Source organism: Pelodiscus sinensis, chromosome 9 (genome assembly GCF_049634645.1).
Source record: "Pelodiscus sinensis isolate JC-2024 chromosome 9, ASM4963464v1, whole genome shotgun sequence".
Taxonomy (NCBI): domain Eukaryota; kingdom Metazoa; phylum Chordata; order Testudines; family Trionychidae; genus Pelodiscus; species Pelodiscus sinensis.
Genome location: NC_134719.1, coordinates 44,158,110 through 44,171,274, shown reverse-complemented (window position 1 = coordinate 44,171,274; position 13,165 = coordinate 44,158,110). Strand labels below are relative to the sequence as shown.

Here is a 13,165-nt window from a genome sequence, read left to right as displayed (position 1 = left end):
CCCCTTAGGCGCAGGGCCCAAATCGGTCCAGTCGGTCTAAGGCCGGCCCGGACGTCTACGTAAATTGTGTAGCCTATTCCAACAGAAGATTGCTGTCTGGATGTACTCTGAGAGAGGCGAGGGACAAGTTGGACTGTTTCAGGTCAAGAATGAAGTCTAAGATGAGAAAGTGGAACCCTCTACGGGTCCATCTGCTTTCGCTCGCACCATGCAGAGAATCTTTTCCATTTATGAAGGTAGATGGTGCAGGTAGTAGTACATCTGCTGTGGAGAAGGACTCCTTTTACTTTATTGGAACATCGTGTTTTGGCATCTTGAAACCAGTGAGGAGCCAGGCTCTCAAGTGAAGGCTCTGAGAGCTGAGGTGCAGATGGGTGCTGCCATGTTGAGGCAAGAGATCTGGTCGATAAGGTTGGGGACAGGGGCATCAAAGGGACATTCAAATAGAAAGGGATACCACATCTGCCTGGGCTATGCGGGAGCTAGCTGGATTACCCGGGCATGGTCCCTTCTGATTTTGTTGAGCGTTCTCGAGATGAGTGGAACTGGAGGAAAGGCATAGAGAAGGCAGGTCTTCCAAGGGATGAAGAAAGCATTGCCGAAACCCCCCCCCCCCCCCCCATTCAATGCCTGCTCTGGAACAACAGTTGGGATATACTGTGTTGTCATGGTAGCAAAAAGGTCGACTTGAGGGAATCCCCACATACGGAAGATAGATGTGATGATGTGAGGGTTGATCTGCCATTTGTGGTCTATCATGAAATGTCTGCTCAAAAAGTCTGCTGTGGTATTGTGAATGCTGGGCAGGCACGCCTCTGTTAGTGTTGTGTTGTTGGCAATGCACCAGTTCCAAAGGCAGACTGCTTTGGTACAGAATGAGCAGTTTTGAGCTCTGCCCTGACGATTGACATAATACGTTGTTGACACACTGTCAGAATTCTGACTGCATGATTTGTTGTTCATGTTCAAAAATGTTTGCAGGCATTGAAAACTGCCCCAAGCTCCAGAATGTTTGCATGTAAAGTTTTATCATGTTCACAGCAGTGGCCTTGAATGGAAAAACTGTCTAGGTGGGCTCCCCAACCTGGCACTGAAAGATCGGTTTTGATCTGTGTGTATGGTTGAGTGTGTTGGAAAGGTACCCCTGCCAGTAGGTGGTTGGAACTTGTCCACCCCTTGAGGGAGGAAAGGACGTTGGAGGATAGAGAGACAGTGTTTTGATGGGATGTAAATGGAGGCTACCCAGTGTTAGACACCTTATATGTAGTTTGCCATTCTGGACTACATAGATAGTAGCAGTCATGTGGCTCATAAGTTGTAGGCACATGAGGACCGTAACTAAAGGGCTGATGGTAAGTACAGTAACAAGATCCTGAATCACTTGGAATCTCTGAGTTGGTAAGTAGGCATGAGCCCGAGTAGAGTCTTAGGTGGGCACCAATTAATTCTATGGATTGAGTCGGCTAAGGAGTAGACTTTTTGTTGTCGATAAAAAGATCGAAGGATTAGAATAGATCTTTTGTTGTGGATATCATGTGAATGGTCTCTTCTGGAGATGTCCATTTTATATGGTAGTTGTCAAGATAGGGGAAGGTAATCAAACCCTGATGACAAAAAAGGTGGCGACAACCGCTAGCATCTTGGAAAAAATGCAAGGAGCTGACTGATAGTACACAATATTGGAAATGTTCAGATGCAATGGTGAAATGGAAGAATCGTCTGTGAGAAGAATGTATCATTACATGAAAGGAAGTATCTTGCAGGTTGAAGGCTGCAAACCAGTCTCCTTCATCCAGTGCTGGAATAATAGATGCTAATGTGACCATCTGGAATCACTGCTTTTTGAGGTATTGAGCTCTCGTAAGTCTAGGATGGGTCTCCATCCTCTGGGTCCTCATGGGGGGAGGTCCCTGAAGAGGGATGGAAGGGGTGAGTAGGGTGGAAGAAGCAAAAGAAAAAGAATAGAGTAACTGGCTTTGATTACAGCCTCTCCCTGACTTACGAACCGGTTATGGATCAAGCAATTGGTCCGTAACTCGGTTTGTTTGTAAGTCGGACCCCATAGAGTTACACGCGACCGCGCTGTTCGTAAGCGTGGATCGCGTTCGTAACTCAGGGGCCGCCATTTACGACAGCTTCGATCGTAAATGTGAACGGTTGTAAGTCGACCGTTCACAACTCGGGGACTGGCTGTATTTCTAAAACCCATTAGTCAGTTGTGATGGAAGCCCATTGGTGATAAAAGGGGCATAAGCAATGATAAATATAGGAGAGCGATAGTTAAGATCTGTGAGAGAGGTCATGTAGGCCCCAACCAAGACTTCAAATCTGCTGCTTGTTGTTGTGGGGAATGGAAGGACGGTTGTTTTGTTGCCTCTTCCTCTACATTCTTGACCTGTAGTGGCTCTGATCGAAAGATATGTTGTGATTTCTCGAATATGTGAAGTCTCGTTGCCGTTCATGTGGATGGAGAGGTGTGGATGGTGGGGTATACATCCCCAACGTTCTGAGAGTGGTCTGGGAGTCCTTACTAAAATGAAGAACCTCATCTGTTTTGGTGGCAAACAAAGATTTCTTTATCTAAGGGTAGGTCCTCCACCTTCCCTTGCAGCTTTTTGGGAACCCCAGCAGATTGGAGCCAAGAGGCTTTATGCATAACAACTGATGTAGCTGTAGACCTTGCTGGCATGTCCGTGACATCCATTGATATTTGGAGGAATGTGTGGGCTGTCGTGTATCCTTCTTGCACTATGGACTTGAGTATAGGCCTCTTGCTTTCTGGAAGATGTTCCATCAGCTCGGTTAACTGGGAGTAGTTATCAGTGTCATGATTTGAAAGAAGGGCAGCATAGTTTGTAATATGAAGCAACAACATGAACAAGGAATAAACTTTTCTTCCATACGTTTTCGTCCATATGTTTTGACTCTTGATCCTGCAGTGTGTTGTTGTATTGTGGAAGCTTGGATCATTGTTGTGCGGCGTCGACTTCAAGCGAATTAGGCTGAGGGTGAGTAAACAAAAATTCAAGCCCTTTAGAAGGGTCAAAGTATTTTTATCTGCCTGCTTATTGGTAGGGGGTGCAGGTGTTTGCCATATTTCATCAGCGGACTTCATAATACCTTTGTCAATAGGAAGTGCTATTTTTACTTTTTAGTTGGTCTTAAGTAAACTATGCTGTTTTCCAGCAACCTCTGTGAGTTGGTCTTGCTAGGTAGTAGCTACCCTTTTGAACAGCTCTTGAAATTGCTTAATGTCACTGGCAGGGGAAACCTGTCCCAGTACAAATGCCTCGTCTGGAGATGATGAAGGTTGGTCTGTAGGGGAGGTGTCTGGCTGTTGAATGTTCTCCTCATCTGTAAGCTGGCCCGCTATGTCTCGCTGAGGTGGTGCTGGTGAAGCGTGCAAATGCGGTGAAGGAGGAGGTTACCTGGAGGATGGTGTGGGAGGGGGCACTTAAGTAGTGGCAAGAAACGGAACATCTGCAACATGGAGACCAGTGATAGTAATGACATGGAAGGTACCTCCACTCGGTCCTCCAAGATGGCAGATAGGAAAAAGAGTGTCTATACCTATCATAGTACAATCTGGTCAGGAAAGAATCCCTAGAGGAGAAAACACTGAAACGTTTGTGAGAGATACTTCGGACTGGCGGCAATGGCGACCATAGAGAATGAATTGAGTCCCTGAAGGACGGGGGAAGAGATGGGGAAAGCCATCTGGAAGTTCTAGTTGGGGACATATGATGACAAATATTACAGCAGTGTGGTGGACTTTGCCTAGGTGCTAGTGAACGCGGCACCAGTGATGGTGATAGCAGTGCTGGCAAAAAAGTCAGTTCTGGGCTTGGGGAAGGACAGGCATGGTTCAGCTTTCCTTGAGCCTTCGTCAGCACCAGGTTGAGTAGTTGGTGTTGCTGGTGCCATTGATGAGGGCTTGTCTGTATACTTCTGTTTGCTGGGTGCCAAGGGTCCCCTGCTGGAGTTACCAGTGCTGCAATAGTTTCACAGAGGTCCTTCAGTTCCGCGGTATTGGCAGGCCGTCTATGTCCGATTCCAAAGGTAGAAGGCACTAGAGACCTAGCACGGGAAAGTCTCTTCTTTGACACAGGCTTGGGCACTGGTGAACTTGTGCGCTGTTTCTCTGCCCTGGGCAGCTTGAGACAAGCAATGAAGTCCCCGGCAGCCAAAGGCTGAAGAGCCTTATTGAAGAGGCACATGAGCTGCAGCTCCCTTTCTTTGCGAGCCCAGGCTGTTAGCTTGCTGCAGTGAAGACATTTCTGTGGAATATGTCCTTCATCAAAGCAGCAAATGCATGAGGAGTATCCGTCAGAGGCTGGCATGGCCTCTCGGCATGTGTTGCATTTCTTGAAACCTGGGGAGCTGGGCATAGTTCATTGTACATTATTGTTGTTATTTATTTGATTAGAATATTATGGTTTTTTTTTTTTTTTTGGCAGAGCCACTGGCTTTGAGGCTTGCTTTTTTCCCCCTTCCTTTTTTTTTTAAATCAGACAAAAAGAAACCATAGAACTAGAATGACTAAGCTTAAAAAGGCTGAAAAATGTTAAAAACTAAGGAGAAAAAGGACTGATTGAAGCAGTTAAAACTGTGAGGTAGCTCTCTGAGGAGGGCAGCTTGAAGTTCTGTCTACAGCCAGGGCAGCAATGAAGGAACTGAGGAGGGGTTGGGCCGCGCGCGCAAAGCAACAGGCGTGAATGGCACAAGGTACCTGGTACACATGTGCGGCCCAACCAACTATTGCTGTGCAAAACTCCGATACATGGCGCTGAGGTGACCCAACACCTACAGTGGAGCCACCACCCATGGGGACATCACTTGAAGAAGAACTAGCCATTTAAAGCAGAGGAATGGGTGCCTCAATGGAAGAGCCTCTTGAAGTACTAAATATCATGTTTTTGGACTTGTGAGCAAAGAATAAAACCTTGTTATACTGATAATGCACTTAAATATTGTGGTGATGGGTGCTTTCAGAAAACAATTTATAATGCTACTTCTGATTTTAAAGGGTAGAATAATTATATCAGATTGGGATTTATACTCACACATAGAAATTGGGACAAAATCTCAGGTATGACGTTTTTCTTGCTGGCAGACACTGAACTATGTTAAGGTATGTTCAGCATATGTGAGGCCAAGAAAATAGATTGTTGTCCTGAAATCCAGAGTAAATATTTCTAAAGGTTGTAAAGAAAGTGAAGTGAAAGGAACAATAACAGAAAAGACGGTGGCACATCTTTATATTAGCTTTTAAAATTATGAAATCCTAACTGAGGCAAAATCAAAATGTGGCATAGTTTACTATGAGGAAATACTTAATTGTGAAATAAGTGGGAGCCCAGAGTAGTGAACTGACTACATATTTTGGGTTTTTTTTATATTAAAAACTTTAAATTCATTTTGACTTAGGTCTCCCAGTTAAGTTTAGTTACAGTTGTGGAGTAAGTGTATGTTGTATTTCCATTTTGTTCTCTTGCTCACAGTACAGTGGATGTGGAGAATTGCACCTTATTCCTGCTTAATCTTTCTTTTGATGGAGCCAGAGGAGGCCTTCAGTTCAACAGAAGTGGAACGTGTGTTGTATGAGAGTCACATTTCAACATGGGCAATAGGTTTATTGATTATGACTTTGGGGCACAGAATGATAACATTAACATTTTAGTTGGCTATTTTGTATATATTTTTTATTTAGCTAACCTGGTTAATCCTGTTCATTTTCTTCTGAGTAATAGCATAGAGCCTGTCAGTCAGGATATGTCTACACTAGCCCCCTAGTTCGAACTAGGGAGGCTAATGTAGGCATTCAAAGTTGCAAATGAAGCCCGGGATTTAAATATATTTGTGTCTTCCCGTCCAGGCGCCATTTTTAAAACCCCTTAGTCCAAACTAACTGCTCGCGGCTACACGTGGCAGTCAAACGTTAACTCGAACTATGTCCTTAGTTACACGCGGTGTAACAGTTAACTTGAACTAAGGACTTAGTTCGAGTTAACGTTTGACTGCCGCGTGTAGCCACGGGCAGTTAGTTCAGACTAAGGGGTTTTAAAAATGGCGCCCGGACGGGAAGATGCAAATAAAGCCCGGGATATTTAAATCCCAGACTTCACTTGCAACTTCGAATGCCTACATTAGCCTCCCTAGTTTGAACTAGGGGGCTAGTGTAGACATACCCTCGGGGAATAATATTTCTTACCACCATTAGGTGGTAGGGCCTGATTCTTCTCTCACTTTACACTGATGTAAGTCAGGAGTCAGTCCCCTACTGACAGTTGTGCTGGGTATACACTGGTGTAGTCCAAGTGAGATGAGAATTGGATCCTTGTTCAGGGATCGCCTTCATAAGTTCCAGAAAAGACATCAAATAGCTTCATTTACGCTTAAATTATTGAACTTTTTGCTACTGTAGTTATTTTAATATTAGCTGAAAACTGAATCAGTAGCACAGGAGAAGGAAGTATATAGCTTGCAATTATACAAAAAACAATTGAGCCCTTCATAAGGGATTTATGTCTGCTCTGACAGAGTCCTTTCGTGACATAAGCACCTTTGTAAGACCATACAGAATTCCACACACTGGATATGAAGTATATCTGTCTGTCTAGATGACTTTGGCTTCCATAGTGAAGAGGATTGATTGGAAGCTTTGAGAGAGAATTTAAATCCCATTTGTACAATGCCCCTAAAGATCCCAGATCTTTATTTATAATGACTTTTATTTATAATGACTTAAGAGTTAAGTAATGTCTGTTAAGCTGCCTCAAATATATACCTTGACACATATTCTGAATTTATAGTAGGTCTGTTTCAGGAGAATGGATCCAAACTGTAGTACAAATCATCATCAACATAGTATATAATAGGATAGTGTGTTGTCCTGGTTCATTATTGCAATAGGACTACTTTCCATGTCTATGTAAGGATTAAGTATAGTTTTTATGTTGGAATATTATGAGCCCACTAATTGATCATCTAATTGTAGAGTCAATTTTCATCATTAAAATACTTCTTACAGTATGATAATAGTGCACTTGTACTTTGTAGCAAATAAATAGATAACAGTTTGGTGTATAATGCTAGAAAATTAATAGCTCATGCCACCCTCAGGTTTTTCCTCAGTGGATGATGTCATTGGGTTTTAAGCAATGGATTTTGTTTCTGATTAATAGGATGTTTTACAGATCTTTTCCCAGTAAAATTTTCTTCTGAAATAATGTACAGGCACCTAGAGTATGAAACAGGCATGTTTAAAACTGAAATCTAAAATAAGGCTGTAAACCTCTATGCCATATAAATAAATTAGATTGCATATCAGTTCTATTGATATACAACGGAATGAAAAAAATGGTTGGAACTATGCATGGAGAACCAGGTAGATTGAAGATTAGTAACTGGAAAATGGGACAAAATGTTTGTGATTTCCTCTTCACATATGAGGACAGAATACCAAACCAAGTATTTAATCCAATATGCCGAGTTGGGTTTTAGGGAACTGAAAAGTTAACTGGTTAACCAGTAAGCATCACCCTTAACAGGTGATGTTTACCAGTTCTGGTTAACCGATGGGAGCTTGAAGCAGTTCCCCACACACCATGGGCAATGGGGCTCCTCCAGCCCCGCAAGGCCTGCCACAGACACAGGCTGCTCCATCCAGGATGGAGTAGCCCCTGTCCAAGGCAGATGCACCACAGGCAGGGACTGGAGCAGCCCCTGCCTGTAGCAGAGGAGGGGAAGCAGGAGGGGGCGGGTTGATCCAGCCTAGCAAGGCTGGAATGCCCCCCTTCACTCCTCCTTTAATTGGTCAACTGGTTAAACTTTACTTTTAGCCACTTAACCAATTAAACAGAATTTTACATTCCTATTTCCTATTTTACATTCCTACTTTAGAAGCATTTCACACGCTGTTTTCCATCTGTCTTTCTGAAACAAAGGCAGCATATGGATTAACTAGTTGAATTACTAAAGCTTTTTTAGACTAAAACACCTAGTTTACTAAAGCCCTTTTCCCTAATCAAACAAATCTGTAACTGTCGTTAAAATCAGCAGGAAGAGCGCTATCCTTTGTAATTAGTGTTATGATAGTGAATACCTCAGTTATATTTGTGAAGATATTCCATAATAGAACCCTCTTTCTTTTCTATCTTCTTATAATGCATGTAAAGTTTTAGATCCAATGGAATATTTTCAGAAAGTTAAAGCAACTTAAAAAAGAGGGGTGTGTGACAAAAGTACCTTTTTAGTTTACTTTAGGCTCTTTCTGCTGTGGATAGCAGGAAACCTCTGCCTTTGTTTGTATTTACATTATATGTTGTGTGTTGCCACAATCAAACCTAAAGAAGTGGCCTTCATGAGAAGAACATCAGCATGGAATAAGTGAAAAGACACATTTTACCAATAAAAACTAACATTTTCATTAGGTATTTTTGAAAACTACAGGAATGTTTCTATTTTGAGTTCTGCACAGGTTTCTTTTGGCTCTAGTAGTAAATAAGATGCTTGTATTTTTTATCTAATAAATTAATAATATTTCAAGAACAAAATTACACCAAGCTGTAGGGGGCAGCCAACCACCATGCCAGGCCCTTGGCAAAATGGAGTGGGGGCAGCTCAGCACTCCTGGAAGGCAGAATGGGTGGGGCTGAGCAGCCAGCCCTCCACACCACCTGGAGTGTGCCACACCACCCCTTCCCTCCTCTTCCCTCCCTAGCCCTTGGAGCTGCCAAGAGACCACAGCACAGCGCTTCAGCAGCAGCTTAAATGGCCTGAGGTTTCTGGTGATGGCAGCCAGAAACACTTCACAGTTGCTGGGCCCCAGGGTAGTTGCTCCCTTTGCCTCTCTTCCTCCCTCCCTCCCCGTCAGCGGGCCTGTCCAGATGTACACCCCTCATACAAAACATAAATGACTTATTGTACTGTCCTAGTATGCAAAGTTTGGCTGGATTCTGTAGCTTCTATTTATTACTTTTAAACTTATTTGTTTTGCTTTACAGTGTGGAGGGGCCAACTTTTACACCATCTCATCAACTTCTACCTGTTAGGCATACACACCATCAGCCTTATTCATCTGCTCCAGGTAACAGCATAGCACTGTGGTTTTTTGGGACAAAATATTATCTATATTGTTTTGTTGATACTCTTGCAGGATATCTTTATGCAGAACTCCCCTTGATTTCTGTGGGAGATGCACACATGGATAGCTTATAAGGTTGGGCCTATAACTTCATAATGAGCACATTCTTAAGACCAGAGGTGGGCAATAAGACAGAAGTGGTTTGTCAAGGTTAGCTTAATGCTGGTGGGCCACCGGTGCTTTATTTACCTGCACATCCTGTTAACTGTGGATCGCCATTGCTGGGCAATGGGAACTACAAGAAGTGCCGTGGCCTGGGACACTGCTTGCTGCAGCTCCCATTGGTGGGAAACGGCGATCCGCAGACAACAGGAGCAGCAAGTGACTGTACTTGCAGACACGCAGGTAAATAAAGTGCAGGCAGCCTGCTATAGTCTAACCCTAGGCTGCTTCTTGCCTGCCCCTGATTGAAACAATGGGTTTTGTAAAGAAGTTTCTGCTCCAAGTGGAATATGGCTCTCAACAGTTATTTTTAACTTAATATTGTATTAAGCAATAAATTTACCTTTATCTCTTTGAGTGATGGGTATTGTGTGTATATGAGATAATTCATGTATATGATTGTCATACTTTTATTTATATTAAAATAAAATAATTTTATATAAAAACAAAAAACTCAAACAATGTGATAGTTTACAGTAGAAATATTTGAAGCAATCAAACCAATTGATTTGCTGAATTAATTTGATACTTGGAAAAATCATTTTAAAATAATTTCCATGAGTTGTAACTTAGTTACATTATATTCTATTTTAATTTCTATTAGGTGTCATTAAAAGGTCCACATCTATGTCTTATGTGGATGGATATGTAGGAACCTGGCCCAAAGAGAAAAGGTAAGACATCATTGCATAGAAGCTACTTTAAGAGATAACTATGGATCAAGCACTAAACAATATTGATCTATAACTTTAAAAAAGCCTTTGTCACGAAACTTTTAAGTAAACCAAATTGTCACCAAGTAAGAGGTAAAGCAATAGCATTGAATAGAAACTAACTAATAGAAAAGTAAGTAGGAATAATTGGTCAATTTTTCAACCTTGTAAGAGCTAACATTGGGGTGCTCCAATATTTCATACTGTAACTAGTGGTTTAAATGTATTTGTCTGCACACAGTATACTGGAAATGCCAATGGAAGTCATTCATATAAAGAGCTAAGTCGGTACTTTTCTGTGGATGAGAAAAGACTGATGAGAGAAAATTTTAGAACAAAATAGAGGGGATATGGTATAAACTCTTACGTTGTAGGTATAAACCAGACTCTAGTTGATAAGTTAGAACAAATTCCCCTTCTGATAATTTCTTCAGCACTTACTTACTGTATGCCGGCTTGTACCTTCCTTTGGTTCACCTGGTGTTGGCTGCTTTCTGAAAGAAAGGATGCTAGATTAGATGGACCACTAATGTGATTCAGTATGACCAGTTCCTATATTCCTAAAATTTTGTAAGTTTATTACAGGTTGGCAGGAATATTTTTTTTATCTCTGAAATTGCCCAAAATGTATAAGCATATTTTTCATATGAAAATACAAGCATTCATGTGTTTATAATTTAACACAAGAAAATAGAATAAACAATAAAAGCATGAGCCGGAATAAGATGTTACATTCGATTTAATTTTATATTTTCATAATGCTAGCAAATTAAGTTAATTCTATCTTCGTATACATGAAGCACTACAATTTTAAATTTTTCACATGTATGTTTATTTTTTGTATTAAATAATTAATTGTTTAACAGCTTCCTTTATTTTAATTCCATTTAGATCTTCGGTGCATGGAGTTTCATTTGACATCCCTTTTGATAATGAAAACAGCATTAATATATCTACTCCAAACAGAGGAATTACTAGATCTGTTAGTAATGAGGGCCTTATGCTAAATATCAACCGCATGCCCAAACACATTAGGAAAAACCTGTCCTTCAAGCCAGTAAATGGAGAAGAGGAAACACAAGATATTGAAGAAGAGAAGGACATAATATCTCATAATGAACCAAAGGCCAACACGCCTCTTAACATAAATGAAAGGAATGCCAATGAAAACCGCCAATATAAGCTTCCAAATGGAGCTCTGCAAAACAGGGCAGTTATGGATGATTTTGGCAATCAACTTGAGACTCCAAGCATTGAAGAGGCTTTGCAGATAATTCATGATACTGAAAAATCTCCTAATGTTATCCAGCCAGACCAAATTACAAATGGGTTCTTTCTTCATAACCAGGAAATTAGCATCTTGAATTCAAATGTTAAACTAAACCAGCCTAATCCTGATATCATTACAGACACAAAAGTTGCTCTAAGTCCTGTGACTGACAATACTGAAGCGGACACTGGAATACACGTTCCTTCAGAAGATATTCCAGAAACTATGGATGAAGATTCTTCTTTGAGAGATTATACTGTAAGCATGGACTCTGACATGGAAGACCCACCGAAATGCCTTCAAGATTATGATGTACGAGCTAGCAACCACAGGGAGCTATTAAGTCCCTGTCCAAGCTCAATAAGTACCAAATCACAAGCTGGGAGCAGTGCTTCTTCAAGCTCAGGAGTCAAAATGACTAGCTTTGCAGAGCAGAAATTCAGGAAATTGAATAACCCGGATAGTAGAAGTAGTGGAAGCAGTTCTCAGAAAACTACCCCTGAAGGCTCTGAGTTGAATATTCCTCATGTCGTTGCTTGGACTCATATACCTGAGGAAACATCTCTTCCTCAAGGAAGAGACACTACACAATTGCTCGCTTCAGAAATGGTCCATCTTAGGATGAAGCTAGAGGAAAAGAGGAGAGCCATAGAAGCACAGAAGAAGAAAATGGAAGCTGCTTTTACTAAGCAGAGGCAGAAAATGGGAAGGACAGCATTCCTAAATGTAGTGAAAAAGAAAGGTGATGGAATATCACCTCTTCGAGAAGAAGCAGCCGGAGCTGAAGATGAAAAAGTATTCACTGAAAGTAACAGATTGAAAGAAAATGACGCACAAAAACCAGTTGAACAGATTAGTAAGACTAAAGAGGTAATAAAGGAAAGTGCTGAAAATTCTCAGACCAAGTGGTTAAAGTCCCCTAGCATGGCTACGGATGCTGAAAAGCAATGGAATTTAGCAAGCCCCTCAGAGGAAACCTTAAATGAAGGGGATATTTTAGAATACACAAAATCTATTGAAAAGCTAAATGCTTCTCTACATTTTCTACAGCAGGAAATGCAACGCCTGTCCCTTCAGCAAGAGATGCTGATGCAAATGAGGGAGCAGCAGGCCTGGGTTATTTCACCTCCTCAACCTTCACCTCAGAAACAAATTCGGGAGCTTAAATCTTCGAGGCAAACAGGATCAGCGTCTCCCATTGCATCATTTGCTTTGGAATCACCTCGTCCTACTCATCAATCACCACAGTCTTCTAATAGGAAGAATGCCTCTTTTCCTGTAAAAATGCAAAGGACTCCTAGGCCAAATGAACTGAAAATAATACCTTTTAATCGCACTTTGACTGCTCCACGCTCTGTGGATAGTCTTCCTCGTTTGAGAAGATTTTCTCCAAGTCAGGTTCCCATTCAGACTAGATCATTTGTGTGTTTTGGAGATGATGGAGAACGTAATTCTGAACCTCAATCAAAAAGGAATCTTCCGAAAGAAGTCAAATCTACAGAGGATGTAGCAAAAGAGCAACAACAAAAAGGGACTTTGGAAAAATGTGAACAAAAAATGAAGGAAAGGGAGATCAAGCCTTTTGAATCTAAGGTTTCTGAAGTATTATCCCAGCCCATCACAGAAACTGTCTGCCTCACCCCAAATGAAGATCAGCTAAGCCAACCTGGTTTGCCAACAACGATTCCTAAAACAGCTAACCTAATTGAAGTTTCCCTCTCAGATTTGAAACCACCAGAAAAGGCTGAAGTATCTGTTGAGAAATATGAAGGTGAGAGTGATAGAGAACAATTCGAGGATGACCAAAAAGTGTGTTGTGGATTCTTTTTTAAGGTAGGTGAATTAGAACAGTGTATAAGTCTAGACTCTGTTGGA

The 13,165-nt window shown here is 41.5% G+C and overlaps 1 protein-coding gene across 5 annotated transcripts in view; it reads left to right on the top strand.

Moving 5' to 3' along the window:
- Positions 1–13,165, top strand: part of CAMSAP2 (calmodulin regulated spectrin associated protein family member 2) — a 181,935-nt gene that overhangs the window by 144,151 nt on the left and 24,619 nt on the right. For 3 of the 5 annotated variants that reach the window (XM_075936674.1, XM_075936676.1, XM_075936675.1), the window contains 3 exons: positions 9,006–9,088; positions 9,912–9,981; positions 10,912–13,123. In XM_075936674.1, coding sequence (XP_075792789.1) covers positions 9,006–9,088; positions 9,912–9,981; positions 10,912–13,123 — 2,365 coding nt within the window. Of the gene's footprint in view, positions 1–5,501; positions 5,592–9,005; positions 9,089–9,911; positions 9,982–10,911; positions 13,124–13,165 lie in introns of all 5 variants that reach the window. The other 2 variants (XM_075936672.1, XM_075936673.1) reach the window with 1 other exon arrangement.